The following is a 27,599-nucleotide window of genomic DNA, read 5'->3' on the forward strand; positions in this document are numbered from 1 at the left end:
TTTCTTCTTTTCTTGTTTGTTGTTATTGTTGTTGTTGTTGTAGTAGTAGTTGTTGTTGTTTTTTCTTTTTTCTTGTTTATTATAGTAGTAATGGTAGTGGTAGTGGTAGTGGTAGGTAGTGTTAGTGGTAGTGGTAGTGGTAGAGAGAGAGAGAGAGAGATGTTCTGTTAAAGGAAATGAGAGAGGGAGAGGAAGAGAAAAAGAAAGAAGCAACGAGAGAGAGGGAATAAACATACAACATAATAAAGAAAGAGAAAAAGAGAGAGAGATGGAAGGAGAGAAGAGAATGAATGGATAAAAAACAAAGAGAAAGTGGTGGCGAGGTTCGATGAGATCCGGTGCAATACCACGAGATGGAAAACACTTTGGCATACGTTAATTTGTGGGTGGGTGGAGACTTTACATACGTTAATTTTGTTAAGTTACAAGAGAAGAAATCCATTCTCAAACAATTTAAGAAAGAAAAAAAGAATGATAACAAAAACAAATTGTTTGTCATAACGTTGTCAAAGAGTTTTTTATTCATAATATAAATCATAGAATTCTTATGTTTGCACTATGAGTTTAATATAATGAGTATTGAAGGGCACTCTATGTAGAGGTAGAAGGAGGATCCCAAAAACACATTCTTAGAAGAGACCTTCTATAAGAGATGCCCAAAATTTAGTTAAGGAATCGCTAGATTCCACAAGAAGACAACATGAGGCTAAGATGAAACAAGATAAGAGAGATAGACCAAGGAATGTGATAGAGCTATCAAGACTTCTAATAAACCTTGAAGAGACCTTACCCACGCGCTATTGTTTTGGAAGAAACCCCATAGTTACCCAAATTGGAGCAACCATAAGAACTACATTGTTTAACATTCTGGGTGTAGTACCAACCATGAAAGAGTGATCTAAAGTTCCAATGATTGTGAAACAATTAGAACCCTACAACTTGACCTCTATAGCTTTGTAGATTTGAACAAGTCTATGAGGCTATAACCTTGAACCCACCAACAAGAAGGCTCAATTCTTTGGCCTGTCACAATAAGAAAGGAAGAACATGGTTCATAAGTCCCAATACTACAAAAAAGGAAAATATTAACTTATTCAAGAACTTACTCATTAGCAAATTCTTTGAAGTTGGCTATGTAGATATGTTGATAATCAAGCTAATAAATATAAGCCAGCAAGAAATGAGGCTATAACATGACTATATGCTTGGTGTTTAAAAGGCAAGAAATCTCAGTCTAAACAAATTCAATAATCCCTCTCATCAGCACTGCCTAAACCAACCCCTTCCAATCACTAAAGAAGGCATGGACAAAGAAAGTTGTAAAGCGATGGATTATTAAAGACATGGTTAAGGCAATCCTTGATCATGAAGTGGGAATACATCTTAGAAAATGTGCTAACAAGTATGGGATGAGCCTCTCAACTATTCTTAATCGGCAAGAGGCAATGAGCCTCTCAAAAATTCTAAGTTGGGAAGAGGTGAGGACCAATGAGAAGGGATGAGACAACAATGTTAATTGTAAAAGAGGAGGTTCTTCTCAATTGGTACTTCAAAAAATGTGATTTAGACACGGTGCATCTCTTCTTGATGTGAAGCTAAAAGTAGTTGAAACATGTCAAAGCAAGGATACTATATTTACTCAAAGTATCCCTGGCAAGAATTCATGAGATTGTTTTTGCAAGCCACATCCACCATTGGTATTTCAAATAAGTGAACCCTTGGAGCAATCTAGGGCCATTAGTTTTTATCAAACATTATGAAGGGCTTACATGGCAACTTGAAGAAGATATATGAACTACACAACTAAACCCCAAGCAATATTCGAAATGTAAATAAGATGAGATTCCAAGGCCGAAAAGAAATAAGAGTCATGAATTATATTACCATGGACACTCAAACAATTCCATACAATACTAATGCTACTAGTAATGTTATTCCTAGATGCTATATCTTCAAAGGACAAGATTGTTGGCAATTACATCTAGGATTGTTGTGAGGAACTGCCGTGGCCAAGCAAAAGAAAACATGGATGATTGGGAAGTTGTTTCAAGCACAATTGGATCATTCGTACAATTTTATTGACGAGTCTATAAGGTTTGCTACAAGGCACTTACTAATTCTTGATAGCCATGACATTCATATTTTTATTTCACTTGTTGACAATGCAAGTTTATTTATATCATTACACTATCGTTCCACACTTCTCATAAGCTTTAACCTTTGGATAGGACTATATTCAAGTCATTTAAAACTCATTTTCATTAAGAAAGAGCAAGCTAGGAGCAAAAAATAAGTAGCACTCAAGCAAGCAAGGGTGACTTGGCTTCCATATTAGCCAAAGCTTTCCAATTTTAATGCATTGTGGATATGGCCTCTTAATCAAAGAGATTACAATTTGATGGGATATCACTCCATCGAATTGATAGGATGACATCCCAACACACGAATGTTATTAGAAATGACAAAGAGATATTAAAAGAGGTTATACCACAAGTTCCTAGCACCGCATTGGAGGAACATATAGAAGGTCATATTGTGGAGGCAATCACATCATCATCATTAAGAACTAAAGAAGTATTTTTCCATCACGATGATTTGGACCTCTTGAGGAGGAATCTTATGGACTTGAATTGCTTAGACTTATACATTCTCCTATGGTAATTGCAATCTCTTGGAGAGGCACACTTATAGACTTGCCATAACCTACATAAGTAGTCGATTCTTTTAAGCACTTTGACAAGGTAATTATTTAGATAGTGCATACCTAATCACTTGACATTTCGACATCATCAAAGATTATGAAGTCCAAGGATCTATTCATTTTCTTTAGAGCATTATTACGTGGAGAATACTATTCCTATCATTGATTATTATTTCTCATTTCATGTTTTGACACAAATCTATGATCTAACTAGTCATCTCCAATGAACCCCTATGAGGAACACACATCTCAAGCATGACTTCAAGGAATCATTTGGTACTTGAAGATTTTTACCATTTATGACTTGATTTCTTCAATGATCTTTTTCACAATAATGAAATGAGTATGCTTACTAAGCCCATCCACAATTGTCTAGTTGCTATCCTTTCAACTTTGTGTTAGAATGCAAAAACGATGGCATCCCAAGGAAGTCAAATAAAAGAACGCTTATGCATTTTTGCCTCAATGCTCCAAGGGCTTGTATAAGGTGGTGTACGACTTTCATATGGCTTTCAACTCAAGGGACTAGTCACATACTTTACCATGTATCGATAAAAATTCATAGTTAAGAGTATAATGATTATATCACTGCCCCAAATATTGTATTATACCAATATGCTCAAGGTGGAGTATATGCTCAATCTAATCAAGCTTTTTGTTAATATATATGAAAAATGTTAGCTTTTGAATAAAGTAAAGCTTCCATGATTTAATTTCACTGTGTCAATAATGCTAGCTTATCAATTCATAAGCAACATCAACATTGCCATATCATGATGATGTAACAATTTCATATCTATAATCCCATAGTTTGAATCAAAATCCTCTTTTCAATGCTGCAATTTTCATGAACAAATTACATTTTCATTAGATTATTTGATTCTTCATCCATTGCTGACTAAACTAACAATTCATTATCTAGGATACAATCCCATACACCTCTCTAGTTTACCTACCACTTTTATACTTTGGCATTATATCTTGATATACGAGGATTAGGGTTTATATACAAAGAAAGTGCACAATTGGACTATCATTTACTCATAACAAGAAAACTCTAGTAGCTACTATGCTTGACATTTTTCTTATATCAATGGGTCTTGCATGGCCATGTGTGCAATAAAAGGTGATACAACAAATGGGTGAACACAAAGTTAATCATAAAAGGCAGAGGGCTTTAAATCAATCATATCCCGCATGATGTTTCGTCTTGCATAGCTCCCATATTCTTGTTAGCCTGCAAATGTGAGAATAGTTGTGCAAGTCTACAGGACACACAGGAGGAGGGAATCATTCAAGTCCAAGTGACTAACCAAGTTGTGAGAGGGTACAGCCACAGAGGAACGTAAGAGGGATGGCAAGATGAAGAGGGCAGTGTAATGCATAGGGAGGTGAACAGGGATAAAGTTGATAAATCACTTGATAATACTGTTCGTACATGTGTAGTATAAGGGCATAATCATACAACAGTTCAGGTATGCAATACTTGAAAAATGCCATGTTATGTACACCACCATACAATCTGAAGGACCCATAAAAAGCAACACACATTAACTTAAACAAAGCTACAGCACACCAAAAAGTGGGGAGCTCAGACAGATTATTTAGAAGCCCTCAAAATCCCTCCCACAAGCTCCACAAGCTCACAAGCAGGGCACTCCCTCGTAAGTGCAAAAGGTAATTATTGATCTGATAGATGGTCACCTTGCTGTCGCTCTTGCAGCTTCATTTTGACAACATGGAGAGAGTGAAAACATTAAACTAATTCTGATTTTGTAATAGGATGGCTGAACCTTCAGAGGATACTGAAACACCAAAAGTTATTTTGCACACCATCAATCCAACAGTCTTAGCTTTAATGACTCAGGCAACCTGCCTACATCTTGCTGCGAATTTGCTAGAGCTCGGAAGTCAACCTCGACCATACCAGATTGCTGCAAATAAAGGAGAGCTATGCAACGTACTGTCCTAAACCGACTTGGACCTGCACTGCCAGCTGCACCAAAATTTCCAACTCACAGTCAAAACAGGCCTTCACTGTCTAAAGATTTGCAGTAGATCGAATCAGTAAGGTCAATGCTTTGTATGTTCTTAGTATGCTACAACTCCCATTTTGTGCAAAGCCTGTCTTAGCTCTTACTGTCTTGTTCTGCTAAATTTTCATAAATGTTATCAGTCCCCCCACCCCCCGCGACAAATTTTGACTCTTGATCTCATAGTTCATCACACCTTAACACGTATTTTGAAGTGATGGTGGACCAATACACCTTATACCGTTAACATCAACTCACCTAGCATGCATTCTAGCACAAAGGTATAGATTTAAAGAATCACTGAGAGCATACTGAAGAAAGAGAAACACCAGGTTGTTACTTGCTGCTCCAAGAAATAGTACCTGATCTCAAAGTCCAGCAAAAGTGTCTTATGTCACCTGCACAATCATAATCTGTCCCATTTATCAATGTGAACCCCTCTCGACACATAATCCCATGTATCTAGGTGCCCTGTAAAGAATCACAATATCTCCAATGAAGCTTACCAATGAGGAAAGAGGGGCATCTGCCAAACCGAACTAAGAACAGTAACTAAAGGGAAACAGCCAGCCAGGTGCGAATTAGCCTTACACTGCTGCCTCTTCTCCGTTAGAGCATCCTCAACATAAGCAGGCTCTCTATCCAAAGGCTTCCAAGTTCCCCCTATCCATGATGTAACCTCTAAGAGCTTCAAAGATCATCAATGCAAGGCTTGGGATATAACCGAACTCCAGAATCTTTCATGAGAGCAACAAACCGTGGAACTCAGAAGAAAAGATACTAAGGAGACTCTCCACTATCCATGATGTGACCTCTAAGACCTTTGAAGATCATCAATGCAAGGCTTGGGATATAACCCAACTCCAGAATCTTTCATGAGAGTGACAAACCGTGGAACTCAGAAGAAAAGCTACTGAGGAGGCTCGCTAGCCTCTACCTCTATCTACTCACTTGCATCCTAGAACTCTGACTCGCTCTCCTCTTATCATCTGCATATGTGGAGGTTGCAAACCACGTGGTTGTAAAAATCACATGGCACAACCGACAGAATCTGAGCAACGAGTGAAGAACACACAGCAAATATGAGAAGAACAATTTCAAATGAACTGATACAAAGATAGATCTGTCCACCCGCGTGCTTCTACTACTGTGAAGCTTAGATGGCGATCCAAATAGATGATAGGCGAAGAGCTTAAGGGTAGCATATGCCATAGGATCCTCCTTAACAATACTGCTTCACATACACCAAGCAACTCGATGCATTGTGCCTCGAGTTGCTACCAACATAACTACTCTATTTAACCCAAAGGCTAGATCCACAAAGGGCACCTTTTTGCCATTTGGTCACATAGACCTCATCTGATATACAAGTCAGCACCCACCCAATGTCCGTACTCACACATGGCTTTGTCAGAGTGCAGCGGTGCGGAAGCGTAGGACTGAGAGAGAGAGAACGCAGAGAGAAAAAGGAGAGAAAGAGACAGTGTACAATGAAGATCTGCTGTATAAAGAATGCTGAATACAAAGATATACACGGGCGCAGTGCGCTGGACTGCGTGTCTCCACCTCGACGATGCGACCTGCTGTCCACCTCGAAGTCTGCTGCAGTCTGCACTGTCTGCTGTCTGAAACCTGTGAACAGAGACAGAAAACTGCACAGCACCGGTCTGTAATCTGCGACAGAGAAGAGTGGGCAGACTGCTGGAAACGTCGGCAATATATAGCCGAAAAACTGCCTGAAATGGGGCGCCAAAAATAGGGCGCAGCCTGGAATAAGTCGGCTGCAGGCAGTCGGACTGCCACGTGGCAGTCCGACTGCACAGTCCGACTGTGCAGCAGCCTGCTGGTCCGACTGTGCAGGCTTGCCTGCCCACCAAACAGGCTATGATCTCTAACAGGCTTCTCCTCATAATGGGGGCCTTACAACTTTGAGCACCATGGATCATTGGTGGCACCTTATGAGGGTAGGACATTGAGCATATCTAACACCCCCCTCCCTCAACATCCACCCGCACGTGAACTACATTCTTAGCCCAACGCCAAGTCTTTGAAGATGAATTTAAAGAAGATCCTTTATAAGAGATTTGGTGAAGATATCTGCTCCATTCTCCTCTGTTGGACAGTAGACCACCGATCAAGTCATACACATAGTGATATTGGATCTCAATGTGTTTGATGCATGCATGAAAATTTGGATTTTTGGCAATGATGATACAACTCTAATTGTCGCATCTTAGTACTATTGAATCTTCATCTTGTACTCCCATATGCCATAGAATTATCATTAACCATACAGCTTCACATGTAGCAAAGTAAGTTGCCTTGTACTCCCATATGCCATAGGATTATCATTAACCATACAGCTTCACATGTAGCAAAGTAAGTTGCCTTGTACTATGCTTCAGTAGAAGACATTGCCACACTTGGTTGCCAAGAGAAGATTCCTAAACCTAAAGAGAAACAATATCCAAAAACCGATTCCTCGAATCACTGTCACTTTCCTAATCTGAGTCACAGCTCCCCATAAGAGCACTTCCAGATTTGTAAGTTCCCTTCAAGTATCTGAGCACCCCCATCACAGCTATCCAATGACTTTCTCGTAGTTTGTTTGAGAACCTCCTCAAAACCCCAATAATAAAACTAATATATGGCTTGGTGTTACACAACTAGATGAGGCTGCCAACCAACCTTTTGTACCTCCCAATGTCTGCTAGTGCTAATGTATCCTCAATGAACAACTTCACATTGACCTCCATAGGTGTAGCTATCTCCTTACACTCAATCGTGCCAAATGTTTTTAAGATCTATACATACTTCTTTTGAGAGATGAAGATTTTGTCGAACACTTGTCAAACTTCGATCCCCAAACAATAGTACAACAAGCCCAAGTCTATCATTTCGAACTCAGAGCTCAAAGCCTTTTAAGCTTAATGGATCATATATTCATAGTAACCTGTAATAATAAGGTCATCCACATATAGGACAATCACTACAGACTTTTCACCATCCCTGCAAACATACAAGTTAGCATCTGAAGCATATCTTTTGAATTTCAAGCCTAAAAAGAATTTATCTATCCATTGGTACCATGCTCTAGGGGCTTATTTCAGCCCATACAATGCCTTCTTTAACTTACAAACTTTGTTCTCAAAATGGGAGGGCCTCAAACCCTAGTGGCTGAACCGCATACACCTCCTCCTTGAGATCACCATTCAAGAATGTTGATTTGATATCCATTCGATAAACTTGCCACTTCTTATAAGCAGCCATTGCAAGTACTGTGCGAATAGTGGTCATTCTAGCAATTAGAGCAAATGATTCTTGAAAATCAAATCCTTCAACCTGTGAAAATCCCTATGCAACTAATCTCGCTTTGTACTTTTCTAAGCTACTATTAGCCTTGTACTTTACCTTCCAAACCCACGTGGTATCAAGAATCTTCCTCTTTTCTAGCTGATCCACTACCTCTCCCAAGTATCATTCTTCATTAGGTTGTCATACTCAGCTTGCATACCTATTCTCCATGCTCGATCGGCAAGTACTTCCAAGTCTGCTAGCTCCTTTACTTCTCTCATAATCTCAGCCATCAAGGCCATTTTGACTATGTGAGCAGAAGCCTTTCTTTGCTTCTCTATTCTCAAAGAACTCCTTGGCCCATCTGCCTTTTCCTCAGTTGTGGTAGGCATAGAATTGCTACAATCATAGAGCTACTTCACCTATCGTGGCAATGGCTTTTCCGATGGTGTGATTGCAGGTTAATGAACTTTTTCCTCATCATCCAAAGATGATACTTCCTCCTCCTTGAGAGTAGGGATAGCTCTTGGAATAGGCTCATAGTGGACTACTTCGCTAGATGATAAATTGAAAGAACTTATATTCTTCTCCTACTGTATGTGGCTATCTCCTGAACACCACATCACAGCTCGCTATGATCTTCTTTGCCGCTTGGTCATTCAATTTGTAAGCCTTTTGCTCATCACTATAACCCAAGAAGATACATTTTGTACTTTTTGGATTTAACTTGTTTCTCTTATCCTTTGGAACATGTGCATAGTATTCACATCTCAAAGTTCTAAAATGTGAGACAAATGGTTTTTTACCAGAATAGGCCCCATGAGGAGTTTTGCCCTTAAGAGCCTTTATGTAACTCCCATTCTAAATATTTACTACACTATTAAAAACTTCTGCCAAAACTGGTTAGGCAATTCCTAACTATGTTTTTCATAGGTTTGTCAAGCCGTTTTGAGTTTGTGCAGCCTTTGCATTTTAGTTTCCAGCCCCTGCCATGTGTTGACTACCCCAGGACTGCCACATCATCATCTGCGCAGTTTTCTGCAACAGTCAGACTGCATTTATTGCAATCGCCCAGTCAGGGCTGATCGTCCAGCATCAAGTCAGACAGTTTTCTAAATTTTCAGTCTTTTATCGAACAGGGAGTAAGCAGTCAGCCTTTTATGATACTCAACACGAGATGTTTTAAGGAGTTGGCATTGGACGAGAACTAGGGCTTGATAGGACATCTCAAGATAAGGAGATGACAGCATGCATATGGATCCCATTTGCTAGCATTAGGAAGTGCTCACGGATTAGCTATATTCAATGGCTTATTGAGACGGCCATGATCAAGATGGCCTTGTGGCAAAACATTTTGCACATGCATGTTATGCATTGATATCTTGTCAAATATCTTCAATAGAGCTATATGTGAGGGGTTTCCAGCAAGTTGGTATGACCACACAATAGTGCTGATTTTTAAGAGCAGAGATCCATTGGTCACTAACTACTACTACACTATTATGTTTGGCCATATGCTAGCGAAGATATATGCCTCTATTGTGGAGCATGAGTTGAGTTGGTGGGCTGAAACAAAGGGGATACAATCTGCACGACAAGCTGGCTTCCGCCAAGGATACAATGATCGGCCAGCATCAAGTCGGACAGTTTTCTAAATTTTCAGCCTTTTATGAAACAAGGAGTGAGCAGTCAGCCTTTTATGATACTCAACACGAGATGTTTAAGGAGTTGGCATTGGACGAGAACTAGGGCTTGATAGGACATCTCAAGATAAGGAGATGACAGCATATGGATCCCATTTGCTAGCATTAGGAAGTGCTCACGAATTAGCTATATTCAATGGCTTATCGAGACCGCCATGATCAAGATGGCCTTGTGGCAAAACATTTTGCACATGCATGTTATGCATTGATATCTTGTCAAATATCTTCAATAGAGTATGTGAGGGGTTTCCAGCAAGTTGGTATGACCACACAATAGTGCCGATTTTTAAGAGCGGAGATCCATTGGTCACTAACCACTACTACACTATTATGATTGGCCATATACTAGCGAAGATACAGCCTCTATTGTGGAGCATGAGTTGAGTTGGTGGGCTGAAACAAAGGGGATACAATCTGCACGACAAGCTGCCTTCCGCCAAGGATACAATACATTAGATCATATATTCATGTTGAGGGCCTTGACTGAGGAGGGACGATCACGAAGGCAAAAAATCTATTGTTGTTTCGTGGATTTCTGCAAAGCTTTTGATGCAGTACCACGTGCAAGACTCATGCAGAGGTTGTGAACCATTGGGGTCCAAAAGGATATGTAGTGGCTTATTTATACATTATATGAGATAGTGACAGGTGGAGTACGAGTGCCTAGAGGCACAACAGACTCAGTGTCTAGCACGGTTGGTGTAAAGCAAGGGTGTCCGCTCTCTCCTTTGCTATTTGAATCGTACATTGACAAGATTTCAAATTACATACAAAGATGGGGTGGTGTTGGAGCCAACTTGGCTAGGGTATTGATACCAATTTTTTATATACATGGAAATGGTTAGACAATATGTATACCTCAGAGTCACTTTCAAAGGGCCACATTTTCATGGAAGGAGAATTTAGAGGCTAGGCTTACAGGGGCATATGTAGCTTTGGGCACTCTAGAGTGACAATGTGCAAATATACAGTTCCAAGAGCCCCATACCAAATTGTGGCTCTTTGACACTTTAGTTATGCCCACACTTCTTTTTGGAGCAGCCATTTGGGGCCCAAGCCTTTATCATTCTAGACGGGCACCTCTCATAGACTGTAACAGACCTAAGGCACAACATTATGATGGCTGGGAACATATGGAGAGATTGTTGGTCATGATGATAGCGCATATGATAAGGGCAAAATCCTAAGTACCACAAGAGATCATCCGAGTAGAGTTGGATGCAACACCCATGGTAGTGAAGGCAGTATTTGTGATATCCCAACTTATCGCAAAATGGACTTGAAGCACTATAAAATCATTAAATAGAGGAGATCTCGAGCAAAAAAAACCCGAGGATCGTAACTTAACATTTTTTCCGAATTGACAGGACTGTAGCCACCTATCACGGAAGTTACCACGTGAACAAGAGTTATGAGCCATATTAGTCATTAGTGTCAGTGTCCATAATATGGACGGTCCAAAAATACTGGATTTTTCAACAAAACTAGTATATTTTTTATATTTTAGATATTATTTATTGTAAATATCCTTAAAAGCTATGGAAACTTCTAGAACCGGGTGTCATGTGAAAAAAGCAAGTGGCTTTCTTAGCCAATTTTAGAGATATAATGCAAAAAGAAGGATTGGAGAAATCGCACGCATCGCGATAGCAGTTTACAGGTAGCAAACAACACTCCGAACAGGAAGGAGGAGTGTAGGAGTGATCTGGAAGATTTCTAACCAGGTGTCCTGGGTATCCGGGGATTTTACTCACCTTTCAAAGTCAATGGAACCATCAGATTTGCGATTTGAGTATCAAATTGCATCTTGGAAGCTTCAGATTACTAATTTTGCCAAGATCCCCTCTATAAAGAGCTCTTTTTCTTGGCCACAACCCTTCTTCTCTAATTTAGCTATAAATCAGAGACATGGGGAGCACTTGAAAGAGGTTTGAGCAAGAGAGGAGAGGCCCTTCTCAGGAATATAGAGCAAAAGGGAGGAAAAGAGAGGAAGGTAGAAGGATGCCTCCCTCTCCCCCCGAGAGGCTACGAGAGGAAGCTAGAGAGGGGAAATTAGAAAGAGAAAGAAGGAAGATCCCGAGAGGCAGCGAGAGTGTGAATTAGGGAGGAGGTTAGAGAGAAAACGGCTTAACTCAACCTCCCTCTGTCTCAGTCTTCAACTCGGCAAGCTGCTCTCACGCTCTCCCATCACGAATTCATTTCACCTTCTCTATCTCTCGTACCCGCTCGCGAACGATGGCTCCAAAGCAACAAGGCAGAAAGACCATGAAATCCACCGCAACCGATCAAAGAGTATTGCCAAAGATACAAGAATGCCCAAGGTTGCCAGAATTGCCACTATCAATAGAACATCGGGTGTGGCGAATGCAAGCGCAAGCAAAGACGAAATTCCCAATGATGTCGTGCCAAACCAAGTTGTTCACAACTCAGAAATAGGCTATTATTTTCATATCGCCACATAAAATAATAAGGTTTTTTCCAAAATTAAATACATAAAATGTTAGCTTTTACATTTACATTACACGAGATGTCAGTTTCATCTAGAGAGCGTATTAATACACACACAAACAGTTAACGGCTACCTATGATTTGTAGATAGATTAATCCAGATTACAATTCATAGAATCATGATGGAAATAATTGCAGGAGGTTATTGCACGAAATGAGTAAAGGACGTTATACGCACTCGAGATTATTAAAATAACTTGATATATTTATTGCCAAACGCGACAATGGAGTTGATTAATCCTTAAAAAGTGAAAGTCTATTCAAAGAATCTTGTAAATCATCTCGTTAAATTATTATCGCAATATTTTTCTAAGTACCAACTAAAGGAAATTGGCTTCTGTTGGGTAAGCTAGCCCTAAACGAGAAATTCATGTCTTACTTAACAACGTTGAAAGATTTGTACTCAACACTTCTTTATGGAAAGAAAAATCCTCCTTAGAATGTAAGGTTACCTTAGGTTAAGGATCTATCTTGGCTATATGAAGCTATGAACTGCACAATGGTGTGATTATCATTGTTTGAAAGGATTATTTGTGTTTGCTAGAATCTAGATCTCTGATTAAAAACATTGATAAACAAGATAAAAAGAAAGATCACACTAGGCTACCCCCAAGCTATATGCGAGACCCTACTCCAAGGGGATCATGATTATCAATTAGAGAGGCTTAGACCGACTCCGTAGCGGAAAGATCTATCTGTAGGGATAGTCTCGAGCAATAGAAAATGTGGATGCCAGGGGAGGCTCTGACTGTAAATTCCGCATTACTTTTAAAATCTGACAAGCCCCTCCGCAACCCAGGATGGGATCCTAGAACCCTAATACTAATTACAAGGGAGAAATCTTGGTGGACAAAATATCCTCATGAAATTCTATATGTCTTCCGCAGGATTGGAAAGATGAAAATTATAATAAACTTTCAATATAATAAAGGAATTTATTTTTTATTCAAGGGTTGTTTAAATTGTATGTGTGTCCGTGAGATAAATTACATGAAGGAACCTGTGATTTAATGGACTAATTAAGGAAGCTGGTTGTATATGTTTCAATAAATGTGCTATAGGTAATTAAAAAACTAAAGATGATACTATCATCAAAGAAAAGCGGGTGGGCATGATCCCCGACCGGTTTGTCCAACGGAAGGGTGGTCCCTGTTAGATGGGAGCTTTTCTAAATTGGTAATAGAAATAGGAAGACGATAAATTAACCGACTAGTCGTTAAGTGAAAAACCGACTTGCATTGTTTTAGAGGGCCAGAACGGGATTTTGCCTTATGGACAGGAGGATTGATGTACCGCACTTCCCTCCATCTTCCATTCTCTTTGAACCAAGTGCAATGGCAAGTCCGCTTCAGTTCGAGTAATCCTGTAAGAAGTGAGAACTCAAAATTATTGACGCTAGCTGGTTGTTAGAAGACCCGCTTGATTTTAGGACCCCGAAAATTCAAGTCGTCGATCCTAGTGGGTTCGGCCGAAACTCTTTCGTTGCAATGTAGACTCAGTAGGGCCTAAGTGATAAACCCCATGATACTCCAAGGGAGCACCGGGCGGCGTCATTTTGGAAAACCTACTAATGGACTACTAAAAGGTGCGCCTTGAATTGAGACTGGCGGACACCTCACAGTTGGTATCTGAGCACTCATTAGAATAGAATACGACGTAAGCTTAAGAAAAATATTTCTTGGATGGTAAATATAGCCTAGGACATGTTTTCTTCTCTTTGTTAATGTATATTTTTGAATTATGGCAAAATAACGAATTTTGAAAACGATTTTTGATTTTCCGAGTAATGTTTATGTCAGCTATGCATTCATCTAGTCTTGCCTAGAGAAATCACATGATGCGGATATTAGATCTGTTGTACAACCCCTCGCCTCTATATCGTGAAAAATGGGAGATGATTAGCAGAGAACATTGCTATATCAATGCAAGCTATCTAGCTTATCTTCAGAATAATCTGAAAATGATAAAATGGATGGAAGATCTTAAAGTTGTGAAGATCTATCTCTTTTGTGAAGCCAGTGTAAACTCAACCCTATATACTAGGAGCAAGAAGATCAAACTAAACCCGTACATCTATGAGGAAGTTACAAAGATCCTTCCAACTGACAGAATAAAAATCGTAGATCACTCTAGCCGCCGCAACTACAAAAGGGACGGATTTCTTGAACTCCCTCAAAAATATAGATCCTTCCAACCAACAAAATAAAAGTCATAGGTCGCTCTAGCCGCCGCAACTACAAAAGGGACGGATTTCTTGAACTCCCTCAAAAATATAGATTCCTGGATATCTACTCTCAAAATCCAAGTTACTTCATAAAGAATGTATTAGAGTGTCATGCTTAGATTGTAGTAGGGAATCCTTTTCTGAAAAAAATAAGATGAACCTGTGAGCTATCTGAACAATGTATTTTTTTTTCCCATTTGATTACCTTGTACATCCATTGTAATAAAGATTGATTGATACTTTATCAATCAGAGAAATAATGGGACCTTACTTTTTCCATGGAACCTCTGAAATCACAGTTTAACTTTAGTAATGGAAAAAGAGTTTTGTTTGAAATTGTTTTAATAGATTAAGCGAAAAATAATTTGAGTATCAAACTCTAATATTAACGCTATATAAATTTCGTAAAATTTAACTTGGGAATTGTTGAAAATTTCCCAGAATTTTGCACCCACAATAATTCCCAACGAAGCCCAAGAGAAAAGGAATCTTTTAAAGCAAGTCAAACCTCCGAATTTTGACAGGAAAGGCGAGAATACAGAAACCAATACAGAAATTTAGATCGAATCCATAGAAGATTATTTTACTACTACTGAAACTGTCCCAGCCAACCAAGCCATGATAGCTAAGCTAAAATTAATTGGTGAAGCTCAACTTTGGTGAAAGCAGTGGTGTCGAGATCAAGGTGTCCCTGAAAATACCATTACTTGGGATTTGCAGAAAGAAGTTGTAAGAGGAAGATATTTACCTCCATCTTATGACACCCAGAAGATAAATGAGTTCTTTAATTTGAAGCAAATGAAACTGACCCTGGAGGCATATTACTCCAAGTTTGTTTCACTTCTTAAATATGCACTCTCCATGGATACTGCTCAACAAGTATCCAAGTTCTGCAATGGGCTAAATTCTCCTCTCAACACTCATTTGGAATCAATGCGTCAATAGACCTCCAAGATGCTTTGATTCGAGCTGCTCTTATTATGCAAGAAGTACAATCAAAGCATAAAAATAATAAGTTCTGAAGCTACAATAACCAGAACAAAGGAGGATTCAAAGGTCAAGCAAAAAGAACCCAAGGCCAATTTCACCAAGGTCAGAAGAAAAAGGCAAAACCCAATGCAATTGAAAATTTTGTTCCTACCCAAGGAAACAATGATGGTCTTAGGTGCTTTCACTATAATGAGCCAAGACATTTCAGGAGAGATTGTCCAAAGCTTGGTGGAAACCATCGCCAAGGCCAATTTCGAGGTCAAGGTAGAGCTACCCAAGGCCGTGGTCAAGTAGCTATGGCAAGAGGAAGAAAGTCAAATATTACCCTTAAAAAGATTAATAAGGAGGAAGACCCTACTATGGAAGAAGATATTGAAAAAGCAATTTTTCATGATGCATTTCACAAGAAGGGTCCAAATCGTCAATATTTGATAATACAAACACCAGCTAGTCACCGAGGTAAATCATTTAAAGTTTTGATTGATTGTGGAAGTACACACTCATTTAGTTCTCCCAAGTGTGCTAAGAAGTTAGGAATAGATACAATAAATGCATCAAAACTGCTTGTGAAATTAGCAAATGGAAAGGAAGTATTTTCTACACAACAAACTGCCAAGGTAGAGTTTAGCCTAGGAGGAAACCTTTAAGTATGAGATTCAAAGTAATGAACTTAGGAGCTTATGAATGTTTACTAGGAATGGATTGGTCAATTCCCAATGATGCTCATATCCATTGTGGAAAAAGTCAAGTCACATTTCAAGATTTAAACAGTGAAATAGCAACTACACAAGGTGAAACAGGGAAACCTAAAAGTTCAATTAGCAAAAGCTTCTCGAATTGTGAAAGGCCTGAATAAAGGATTACCAATTTACTTGATCAAGCTTAACAAGGTAAATTAAGATGGCAGACAAAAGAAGAACCATCCTGGTTAAAAGAATACGCCGACGTATTTCCTAAATAGCTAACTGAGTTACCTCCGAAAAGAGAAGTCGATCATAAGATCAAACTTGTTTCAAAAGCCACTCCAGTGGCAAAAAGACCTTACAAAGTGTCTATTCCTGAAGCCATCGAACTAAAAGAGCAACTCAAACAACTACTAGAACAAGGGTATATTCGGCCAAGTAGTTCACTATGGAAAGCCCCAGTATTATTCCAAAAGAAGAAAGATGAAACTCTCTATCTTTGTATTGACTACCGAGGGCTAAACCAAGTAACAGTGAAGAATAAGTACCCGATTTCGAGGATAGACAAGCTTCTTGATCGTCTACAAGGAGCAAGGATCTTTTCTAAGATCGATCTTTGGTCAAGATATTATCATATCTGAATTAAGAATGAAGATATTCCTAATACCGCCTTCAACACAAGATACGGCCATTTCGAATTCATCATGATGTCATTTAGGTTGACAAATGTCCCAGCTACCTTCAACAGGTTAATGCAAGACATTTTCAAGCCTCACCTCGATGATTTTGTTCTTGTATTCTTTGATGACGTCCTAATTTATTCTAAGGAGGAAGAAGATAATGAACCACATCTTCGCATTATCCTAGAGACGATGAGAACACACAAATTTTATGCCAAGAAAAAGAAGAGTGCCTTCTTCAAAATGAAGATTAAGTACTTGGGATTTATAGTGTCTGCTAAAGGTATATCAGTAGATCTTGCCAAGTTCAAAGATGTTCAAGATTAGCCATCCCCCACCACTATCAAGGAAGTGAGAAGTTTTCTAGGTCTAACAAGATGATATAGGATATTCATCAGAAACTATACCCAAATTGCAACACCTCTTACACAGACCTACTCAAAAAGTCTGTTGCCATTATCTGGACGCCAATTGAACAATCTAGCTTTGAGCAACTAAAGCATAGTTTGATAACTACTCCTATCTTAAGCCTACCTAACTTAAGCAAGGAATTTGAAGTTATCACAGATGCCAACTCTCTTGCATTGGGATGCGTACTAATACAAGAAGGTCATCTTGTAGCTTACTCTTCGAGAAAATAAAAAGCCCATGAAAAGAGAGATGATACTTACGACTTGGAGTTGTTAGTTGTGATTCACGCTCTTAAATTATGGAGACATTACTTGCTTGGAAATAAGTTTTCCTTAGTCACAGATCATAAAAGTCTTAAGTGGATTTTTACTCAGCCTGATCTTAATATGAGGCAATGACGGTGGATCGAAATTCTGCAGGAGTATGACTTTGCAATTAAGTTCAAATCTAGTAAAGAAAATGTAGTAGCAGATACCCTTAGTCGTAAAGCCTTCCTTAATGCTCTTATCGCTGAATAACTATCTACGGCAGAAACTCTGGCTACAATGGTATCGATGCCAACTAATCCTATCATCGAGTTGACTAAGGATGAAGCAAATAAGGACCCAGACTATCAACAATTGTTTTGGGAAGTTCAGAATAAGGAATAAGATCCCAAATTCAAGACTAAGTATCAAGAATTCTCCACAGATGAAGATGGACTTGTTTATTTCAAAATGAGACTATGCATTCCTTTAAGTCAAACTCTCAAGAGAATGATACTTTGAAAAGCACATGACTCTCCTTTTTCAAAACACCCGAGGTATGCAAAAACTCTTTATGCTATCAGGAAAAGCTATTACTGGCAAAGACTCAAGGGTGATGTACTTAAGTATATCATTAAATGTCTAAATTGCCAAAGGATCAAATCTGGACGTGTTAAGTTACCAAGAAAACTCCAACCACTTGACATTTCCCAGATGAAATGGGAGTTTATTAGCATGGACTTTGTAGTTGGCTTACCTTCTGTGCAAGGAGAATATAACTCAATAATGGTAATAGTAGACATGCTAACAAAGATCACTCATCTTATTCCACAAAAATCAATTACAAAGCTTCAGATATTGCAAGATTTTTTGTGAAAGAGATTTTTAGGTTACATAGGTTTCCTAAAAAGGATCATCAATGATCATGATTCTCTTTTCACATCACATTTCTAGAAGAGTTTATTTAAAGCAATTGGGACCCAACTTTGCATCCACTGACTAATAGGCAGACAGAACGAGTTAATCAAGTAATTGAGAATATTCTGCACGCATATTATAGCAAGGAACCTAAAAGACGGATTCAGTATCTATCCTTAGTGGAATTTGCTTATAATGCCTCCTATCATCGAAGTATTCAAATGACTCCATTTCAGGCACTATATGGTCAATATTGCCGTATGTCACTTAATTTTTCTGATTCTAATAAGGATAGAAACTTCGAGAAAAATGTTAAAAGATATGGATGATCAAATCAAGATTATCAGACAAGATATTCAAGCTGCCAAGGACCGACAAAAGGCATATGCTAATCTAAAAAGGCAAGAACGCATCTTCAAAGAAAGAAACATGATCTTCGTATGTGTCCATCCAAAGAAGAGTTCTTTGTCTTTAAGAGAATTTAAGAAGCTAAGTCCAAGATATTGTGGACTCTATCCTCTCTACATATCGAGTCTCAAGGCCAGTCCGATCGCGATTTGTAATGGAGTGCTACAAAGAAAACAAAATACTAACGGTTAGAAACCTGATTGTCAGTACAAAGGATATCGTTAAAAAAAAAAAAGCAAGCAAAACAAAAGAAAAACTTACAAAGTCCTCCAGATATGTCCTGTGGCCGCCACTCCCAAGATGATGGACCACCTTATTGAAAGCATATGTAGCTAACCCTAACCCTAACCATATCCTTGATTATCAATAAGTTTTAATACCTAACCAAGGAGTCCTTGAGCTATAACCTGACAGAGTAATTAATGTAAGGGAGAGGAAATTGAGAAGTAGAACCCTTACAGAATATCTCATCCAGTAGAAAGACTACCCTAAAGAAGATGCCACTTGGATTGACCATGAGTCACTATGTAACCAATATCCCTAGTTTCATTCGAGATGAGGACATTCCGATTCCTCTAAGAGGGAGAGGATGTGATATCCCGACTTTGATTTAAAATCTTCCTGACTTCTCCCAAAATGGATTTGAAGAACTCTAAAATCATTAAATAGAGAAGATCTCGAGCAAAAAAACCCGAGGATCATAACCAGCCATCCAAATGAGCAATGCCACAAGCCACAATCAAACCCATAGACTCATCAATGAGCTCAACAATGTCTTTATGGAAAAGATGAGGCTTTCTAGCTAGCAAAGCTGACTAGCCAAGAGTAGACGGACCCCAAGCTACAGAACAAAGTAAACATTGTTGACTGTGGTATTTGGGCTTTGCTCAATATCGAAAAAAACTAAACCAGTACTCTAAATTTTGGCATTAGTGTTATTACCATACCTAACGGATGTACTTGAATATCTTTGTGAGATGAAAAAGTTGAATCCGTCATAAAGTGAGAAGAACCACTATTGACGATACACTAGACCACGTGGCCATAGGGGAGAGTGGGGCAAGCCTCAACTAGCTATTGAGGCAGGTCCATAGTTTGAACCAAGTCGAAATCCCTTGCACTCTCAATAAAAGCTGGATTGGCTTGAGGACCCAGGTCCATTGAAGGTTCAACTGACCAATCAAACATACCCTCAAAAGTTTGAAAGGGTGCAAACTAAGAGGGATTGCCTTGAGCCACATTACCAAGAGGACCAGCACCTTGCCATTAGTTGTTACTGGTAACTTGATTTTGATTTTGAGGTACGGCATTTCCTCCTCTCTACCCTTGTAGAAGAGAGGTCTAACACCAAAAATGCTAGGCGTGGTCCCTTTGGCCTTAGCATGACACTCCTAATCCATATGACTTGCCTTTTGAAAATGGATACAGAAGTGCTTTTTCTTAGGCTTAGTGTGCTGACACCTCTTGCGAACCACTTCAAGGGAATTATTTGGTAGGTTATCACCATTCCCTTTAGATTTAGATCCATTACCTGATTTTTCCCTTCTGTGAGGTAGCAACCACTGAATCCTCCCAACAAAATGTATTCTTCTTATGGACCTGATCGTGCTGCCTTCCAAAGCCTAAGAGGTGGCATTCAAAGTCATAAATGGAAGGAGTATGAGGTTTTTTGGATTTGGTGTGCCAATGGTGGAGAATTCGGCAAGCAATCGTCGACATTCAACAAACTTAACTTTCAAGTTATCATGTTACACTCTTGGACATTTGGTTGGGCACTAGCAACAAACCAAGTCATGACCACATCCTAAGAGCTAGCATCCCATACCATAACCCACACCATCCCGGTGTATGGACGTGTTGGCCTATAGGCCAACAATCAAAGAATGGTGATCACACAATGATATGCACAATAGGTCTATGATTTCTATAAATAGGACTCAGCTGCCCTAAGCCTAAAGTGCCCATGGTATATTCATACTAGGTCACTTTAATGACCATTGCATGGTACATCCTTCAACATCTAGATAGGCAATAGCAAAATTGGTCACAAGTGGTCATGAAGTTTCTTAGTACGAATGCACTAAGGGAACTTCAAGGTTAGGCCAAGCAAGTCCTTACATCGAGGATGTACCAAACAAATGTCATTAACGTGACCTGTCACCTAGTACGAATGCACTGGGGATACTTTAGGGTTAGGGTTAGGGACCTATTGTGCACATTACTGTGTGATCACCACTCTTGGACTATTGGCCCAATGCATCTATACACTAGGACGGTGTGGGCTAGTGGTATGGGATGCCAGCTCTTGGGACATGGTGGTGTTGAGCTAAAAATGCATTAGCTTTACTTAAACAGCCCCAAAACATGCTTAATTAATGAAGAAACCTAGTTTATTTAAAAGAAACGTGATCCTAGAGAGTTTCTGTGTCCCATAAGCACATACTCACTTGGGAGGGCCCAAACTTTCTATAAATACATATGTTGCCCTCCATTCAGCCCTTAATCTCGTTTTTGTAGATTTCAGGTGTTTCAACTTGCTGCCCACACCCCGTTCGCGGAGGACATCTTAGCCAAGCTATCTATTGCTGTCTACATCAGTTGGCGCCTGATTTCCAGCCCTCTTCTCGCAGTTTGGAGCTGATCCCAGCCAGGCGGTTGTTGTTCCTGCACAAACCTGCTGCCGTACTGCCTGCCACGTCATCTACAGCCTGCATTTGGCAGTTTTCTCTCTCCTCCAGTAATCGCCAACTCCTACAGGCTGTTGCCAAGCTGTTTTCCTGCGTCTAGTAGTTTCTCTCTCCTGCAAGCTATCCTACTTGCATTTTTAGTCTGTCCCTCTCCTACAGTTTGTGTTTTTAGTCTTTCTCTCTCCTACAGTCTGTGTTTTAAGTCTTTCTCTCACTTGCTGCCTACGTTTTTAGTCTTTCTCTCTCCTCGCCGTTGTCTGCATCAAATCCAACTTCTCACTGCTACGTTTGCTGGTGTTCGACATTCGAAGGCTACCTTGCTGCGATTCGGGATCTGTTCAGAGTACGACGCTCTCTCCAGCTCATTACCCCTACCCTGATCCTTGAGATACAAGAGTTCGAGGTTCAGTATTCATTCACTACATAGTGTGTTTACTGCATGAGCATCATACATTCAATAGTCATATCACTTCATTCATTCATTGTGTTCATTGTCTCTAAGTTACCCTAACCCTAACTGTGTTAGGGTATCTATGCTTTGTCGTACGGCTTCTGTTTATGTTTCTGTATTAGGGCATTTCTTTATAGATGGTGACTTGATTTGTTGCTAGCGCCCATCTAGATTTCCAAGGATGTAACACATGATCAAGATTAATTCTACATGTTTTATCTTGAGCTGCCTAGTGGTGAGTAAGGTGAGCCTACTAGTCTAATGTAACACGTGACTGGACTAGAGTGGCTATAGAATGTCCCTTGTCCATTCTCTTGCAAAAGAAGACTCTGGGTTTTCTTCAACCACCTTGTCTAACTATGTGCTACTTCTAGACGGCCTATTAAAATCAAAACTCAAATGTGAGTTCATTGCTGACGATGAAAAGAAATCCCTCAAAGCTTGAACCAATGGACTCATAAGAGAGGGCTCTAAGGAGGGTTTTGGAGTATCAGACTAAGACATCAGAAGTTACCAAAGTTCGTTCATGCAACCCCTAGTCTCACAAATGCTATGATACCATGTGAGGAGAACACCTAAGGGTCTGCAAAGAAAACACAAAAAAACACAAAACATAGAAGTGTAGAGCGAAGGAAAAACTCAATGAATTTAATGAAATAATATATGTTCAAAGATTGGAGAAGAATTCAAACCATTGTCTCTTTAGGAGCGGGCTGAGCAAAGGGAGTCTATGGAGACCACGGTTGTCACGTCTGATAGCGTCCAATTAGTACCATCCGATACTAGTACGGTACTAATCGGACTAATAAATTTTGGACCTACGTCCGATGAAAAAAATTGTATATATATTTTAATACCTAAACTGAATGTTGGGACTCAAAGTAATACACTTTAAACATTTAGAGACTTTATACTAGAAGTTTACATATTAAGAGCTTGAGGATAGAGAGGATGGCCAATGGAGAGCTTGAAAGTGAAGGCATGGTGGAGAAATGGCAAAGGAGAGCTTAAGGGAATGGGGTTAGAGAGCTTGAGGAGAGAGAGTACGAGAATAGAGAGCTTAAAAGTTGAGCTTGAAATTTGAATTTGAAATTAGAGAGGGAAAGAGAGGAACAGAGTATATTGCTAGAAGGGAGGCAAGGGGGAAAGAGAGAGAGATTTTGGGGTATGTACAAGTGTGTTGTGGAGAAGAAGCGTAAACAACACCTACAATTTACCCCAAAAGTGACCCCAAATGGTCACAAACAGGCACTTGAAACAGTCAGACAGTTTCTGTCAGATGCCATCAGATGTGATCGGACATGTCGTACTGGACAGGATGGATCAGACGGTTGACCCGTCCCTCAAACGTGGACAACTAGGATGGAGACAATGCAAGTAAACTCAAGCAAGAATGCAAAGGAGAAAAGAAAAAAGTAAATAATCAAAGTAAACTCAATGCAGCAAAGGCTAGTCAATGCAATGGATGATGTCATGAGCAGCTGGCAGCCAAGATGCAGCCGCCTAGGGAAGAATTGAGAGCAGGCGATTGCTGTAGATGAAGATGTCGATATTGGACAGCAGCTTGGAACCAAAAACACAGCCTCGAGGGTAGGGTGATGGCTGGCAACAATAGCATGGTGATGTAGGAGAGCACCAGACTGAAAAAGCAAGCTGTAGGACACTGCCAAGAGCTAGGTGGCACAACCCCAAGCTCGAAACAGCAGTGAAGGATCCTTTGGCAGTTGGGTGGCACTAGTATCAGGTAAGCGACCCTTCTAGATGATGACAATAGGGACAGCAGCAGCTAATGGCAAAGCGGAAGGCTGATGATGACATTAATGATGACAATGGAGTGTGAGCACAATCTAGTATGATGGGATTTAAGTGATGAAACTAGTGTGCACATTGAGTCCCTATTTATAGAACATGCTAGAGCCAGAAAAAGTCTTGTGTGTTGTACAAAAAGTAAAAATGTCTTTTGGGGGCTGTTTAAAGAGCCCCAAAAAGGCCACAAAATTACGATCTTTGAGAACTCAAGTTTAGATAGCTCAAGAAGCAGGTCATCTCTAACACAATCATGTTCTGTCTCTCTCAACATGGTGTGGCAATGTACTTAATCTAAATGCCATATGACACAATGCCGCTAATAAGCTCGAGCAGTAAATTTGCCACCTAGATTTGCTCTGATTTTCTTTACCTTCTGTGTAGCTTGTCTCTTCATCATACTCCTCAGTCAAAAAGCTCTGCAATGCCTCTTACTTGGGCTCAAGAAGAAGCCCAAACATCCAAAGAACTCATCAACAATCAACATGAAGCAGATCGCTTTTTTTGCCCACTGCCCATTGGGTCACACAAATCCATGTGAAAAGCTCAAGTGAAATAGTAAATTTTGTAACGAGCTGTCCATGGAATACATTTTCTATGATGCTTGCCTCATATGGAACTGAGAGAAGGTTCCAGTAAGCATGCCCTAAGACTTGCTAAACCTTCATCCAAATGCGTGCAACTGACCCTATGTGACAAAACAAACCCTACAAATCAGAACTCTAGTACCATGAGTGAGAACCCTAGGAGTAACAGAGTGCACAATGTATATGTATCAACATAGCATTCCATGAAGTCCTCAGGATGCAGAAACATCCAATCCAACCATGGAGATCAAATCTCTAATCTTGGCAACAGAGAATGCTGCCCAATCTGTTCCTCCAATCTGGTCCTCATCAATTTACAGCACCTACAATTTTAAAAGAGTACTAGCTAATATGGTGGAAGGAGTAAATGTGAGACTGGATAGGGATCACAGCAACTTGCACCCAATCGTGCCATTTTTCTGAATTGATATATGGAAAATAATTTGTTGGCCAATCAAGCAATGGCAAAAGCCTCTCTCTCTAGGAGTGGGCTGACATAGTCATCGGTGACCCCATCAACAGCACGATTGTGTCATACCCAGATGGATTACCAGCTAAACTCCACTCTGAAGGGTGCAAAATCAGTTGGTCAGTTGTAGGGCAATGTAGACAGCCAAAAGGCAGCTGTTCCTAGCTGAGATGATGACGTGGTAGGCAGCAGCAGCAGCAGCACCTCCTGGACAGCAGCGCTGCAGTAGTAGGGCTTCATCTGAGCCTTCTCGAGCCATTGTGAAGGATCAGAGACCTGCATTTTGCAATAGGGTCAGTTAACAAAGCAGCAGAGGAGCTGAAAATGATAACACCAGGGCAGAAAACAGCAGCACCTCCCTGGGGATGTAGTTGCCAAATGCACAAGATAAGCACAAGCACTCCAGGATGGGCTGAAGGCTGATGGACCTGCATTTTGCAATAGGTCTCCAAACACAGCAGCAACAATAAAATTTGAGCAGAAAATGATGATGTCATGGTAGCAAACAGAAGCATTGCCAGATGCACAGGACAAGGACAAGCACTCCATGATGGGTTGATGAATGATTGCGATAGATGGCAAGAATGATGGCCATGGACACTAATGATAAATGATGGCACCTAGATGGGATAAAATAGTCATGCCCCAAGTGCCCTATTTACAGAACTTTTTGAGCTTGTTGTCCTACCAAGAAAAAGACTTCTGTCTTTTTGTCTTTAAATTTGCATTTTGGGGTTGTACGACAGGATTATAGGCTAAATACTTGGTAGGCTAATGTACATGCACTACATTAAATGTCCAGCCGTGCGTGGGTTTGGTGCTGGTGTAGTAGCAGTGCGGGGGTTTGCACATACTCTATTGCGGGCAGGTTTTTAGTGTATTTTTCAATCTTGGTTGCAAATTGAATTGAATCATCTCTACATCATTGCAATCTGTTCACCCAATGAAAAGAACTTATGTTTCATCTTGTTATCTGTAACATTAATCATGCAAAGTTTCATCTTTCATACCAAGCATTTTGAGATCACATTATATATAATCTCATCTTGAAACTAGCCAAATAAATTATGTAAAAGATGCTTACGATTTATGTAAAGCACATTTTCATGCTTCTCAGCCCTTGGAACATGTGAATGCCCAAAGATAACAATTTGAGGTGCTATGGTATCAATGAGTTGTTGTGACTCCTTGGATACTTTTGGAGGAAAGCCACATATGTGCCTTGAAAACAAAAAAGAAAAGTGCACAAAGGGTCTCATGAATGTTCTGTACATGTATATCTATCACATCAAAATAGAACAAAACTTACTAGCCAATAATCCTTACATCACCAGGAGTTTTATTCCCGCAATAGTCGCTACCCGGGTTGTAGGTAAGTCACAATGTCTGCCCACCAAACACTCACAATGAGGATAAGACAGTAAAGTGTCCTACCATAGAAGCCAATACAAGTGCAAGAAAAAGTTTATGAGAGCAAGAAAAAGAAAAGGATAATGGTCATGTGTATGATCAGAGCAGTAAACTCCCTTCTATGTCACATAAATCAAAGGACTTAACACTAGCACTATCCATGCAAGTGGCACATGCCATTTCCATCTAGTTGAGTTGTTGAATGGTTCAATTCAAACATCAGGCCTGAAAGTTACAAGTACTTGAAAATGCTAGACTTGTAGGTTCACAAATGTGACTGTGTGCACACAAAGTTTGAAGATAATTCTCTATTTAAGGAATTCGTGCAAAGGTTTTAGAAGATATACCACATCGATCATCAGAATACTTGCACTGATGGATTCACACATACACTTAGGATATGCCTTCTATTTTTGCAATTACACAATATAAGAATCATCATGGAATTTCAAGCATTTACTGCTTTGTTTTATTGTTATCCACACATGAATAATACTGATTTAAGCAAGAATATTGCAGAAAATGCCTGCTTTTATTAACCTGAAAAATCACAGTATTATTGAATAGAAAGGTATAAAACATACGAGAGAGAGGTGAGAATTTAGAGGTCAAAGAGTGCGAGAAAGGAGAACAGAGTATAACAAAAGTAGTCTGCCCTTAATGCAAAACTGGGCCTGTTTTCATTTTGAAAAGCAAGGAAGCAACTTCTTGTTTTCAAAGGTTTTAGAGAAGACAGAATGAAAAATATGATTGTATGCTTTAGAGGCACTACCCCTCCTGACCTTTGACCATGCGGTTCAAAAAAATTTGATGCACAAGAGAAAAGAAGAAAATACGAGAGAGAATGAAGAGACGTAAGGATGCCATGCAGCTAATTTGGAGTGCCACGCAGTCAATCTGGAGTGCCACGCTAGCTCACGGATGGACAAAATGATGCCACACAGTCTATATAAGGCATGCAGCCCATCTTCACTGCCACACCAACCATATGGCAATCTACAGCTTTCCGTCTCTCTCTTTCTCACTCCGAGTCAGTCCCCCCAATGTGAATTGTCGGTCCCCCTAGACACACACTCTCTCTCTCTCTCTCTCTCTCTCTCTCTCTCTCTCTCATTCTTCGTAACTTAATAATAAAAATAACATCAAATGTGAAATCCATTGTCAAGAGAAGAACTTTGATGCCCCTACAAGTCGGAGTTTTGACTACTAATGACAATCTACCCTAGCCTCAAAGTGCCAGCTCCCCGAGCTTCCTCATCAATACTACTGAAAACCCCCATGCACACACATCACCCCAAAACAAAAAACCCAAGGATGAGTACCGGACAAGAAACATACCTTGTCATACCCACCACCCTCACACTAACAATGTCCCATACCACCCTTAATGA

General features: G+C 39.8%; 1 protein-coding gene across 7 annotated transcripts in view; it reads right to left on the reverse strand.

Annotated features, from left to right (window-relative positions):
- Positions 1–784: 784 nt before the first annotated feature.
- The window catches only part of LOC148019163 (uncharacterized), a 55,139-nt gene continuing 28,324 nt past the window's right edge, over positions 785–27,599 (reverse strand). The window contains exons 3-5 of one of the 7 annotated variants that reach the window (XM_087660698.1): positions 26,125–26,184; positions 25,883–26,019; positions 785–1,023 (exon numbers count right to left, since the gene is read on the reverse strand). In XM_087660698.1, the coding sequence (XP_087516824.1) occupies positions 947–1,023; positions 25,883–26,019; positions 26,125–26,184 (274 nt within the window). In that variant the 3' untranslated portion in view covers positions 785–946. Of the gene's footprint in view, positions 1,024–3,358; positions 3,538–3,918; positions 3,939–3,962; positions 4,698–5,108; positions 5,206–18,910; positions 18,961–24,432; positions 25,075–25,882; positions 26,020–26,124; positions 26,185–27,599 lie in introns of those variants that run through there. The other 6 variants (XM_087660702.1, XM_087660704.1, XM_087660697.1 and 3 more) reach the window with 6 other exon arrangements.

Source organism: Lygodium microphyllum, chromosome 20, assembly GCF_053477565.2.
Source record: "Lygodium microphyllum isolate KBCC chromosome 20, Lygodium_microphyllum_v1.1.10, whole genome shotgun sequence".
NCBI lineage: Eukaryota > Viridiplantae > Streptophyta > Polypodiopsida > Schizaeales > Lygodiaceae > Lygodium > Lygodium microphyllum.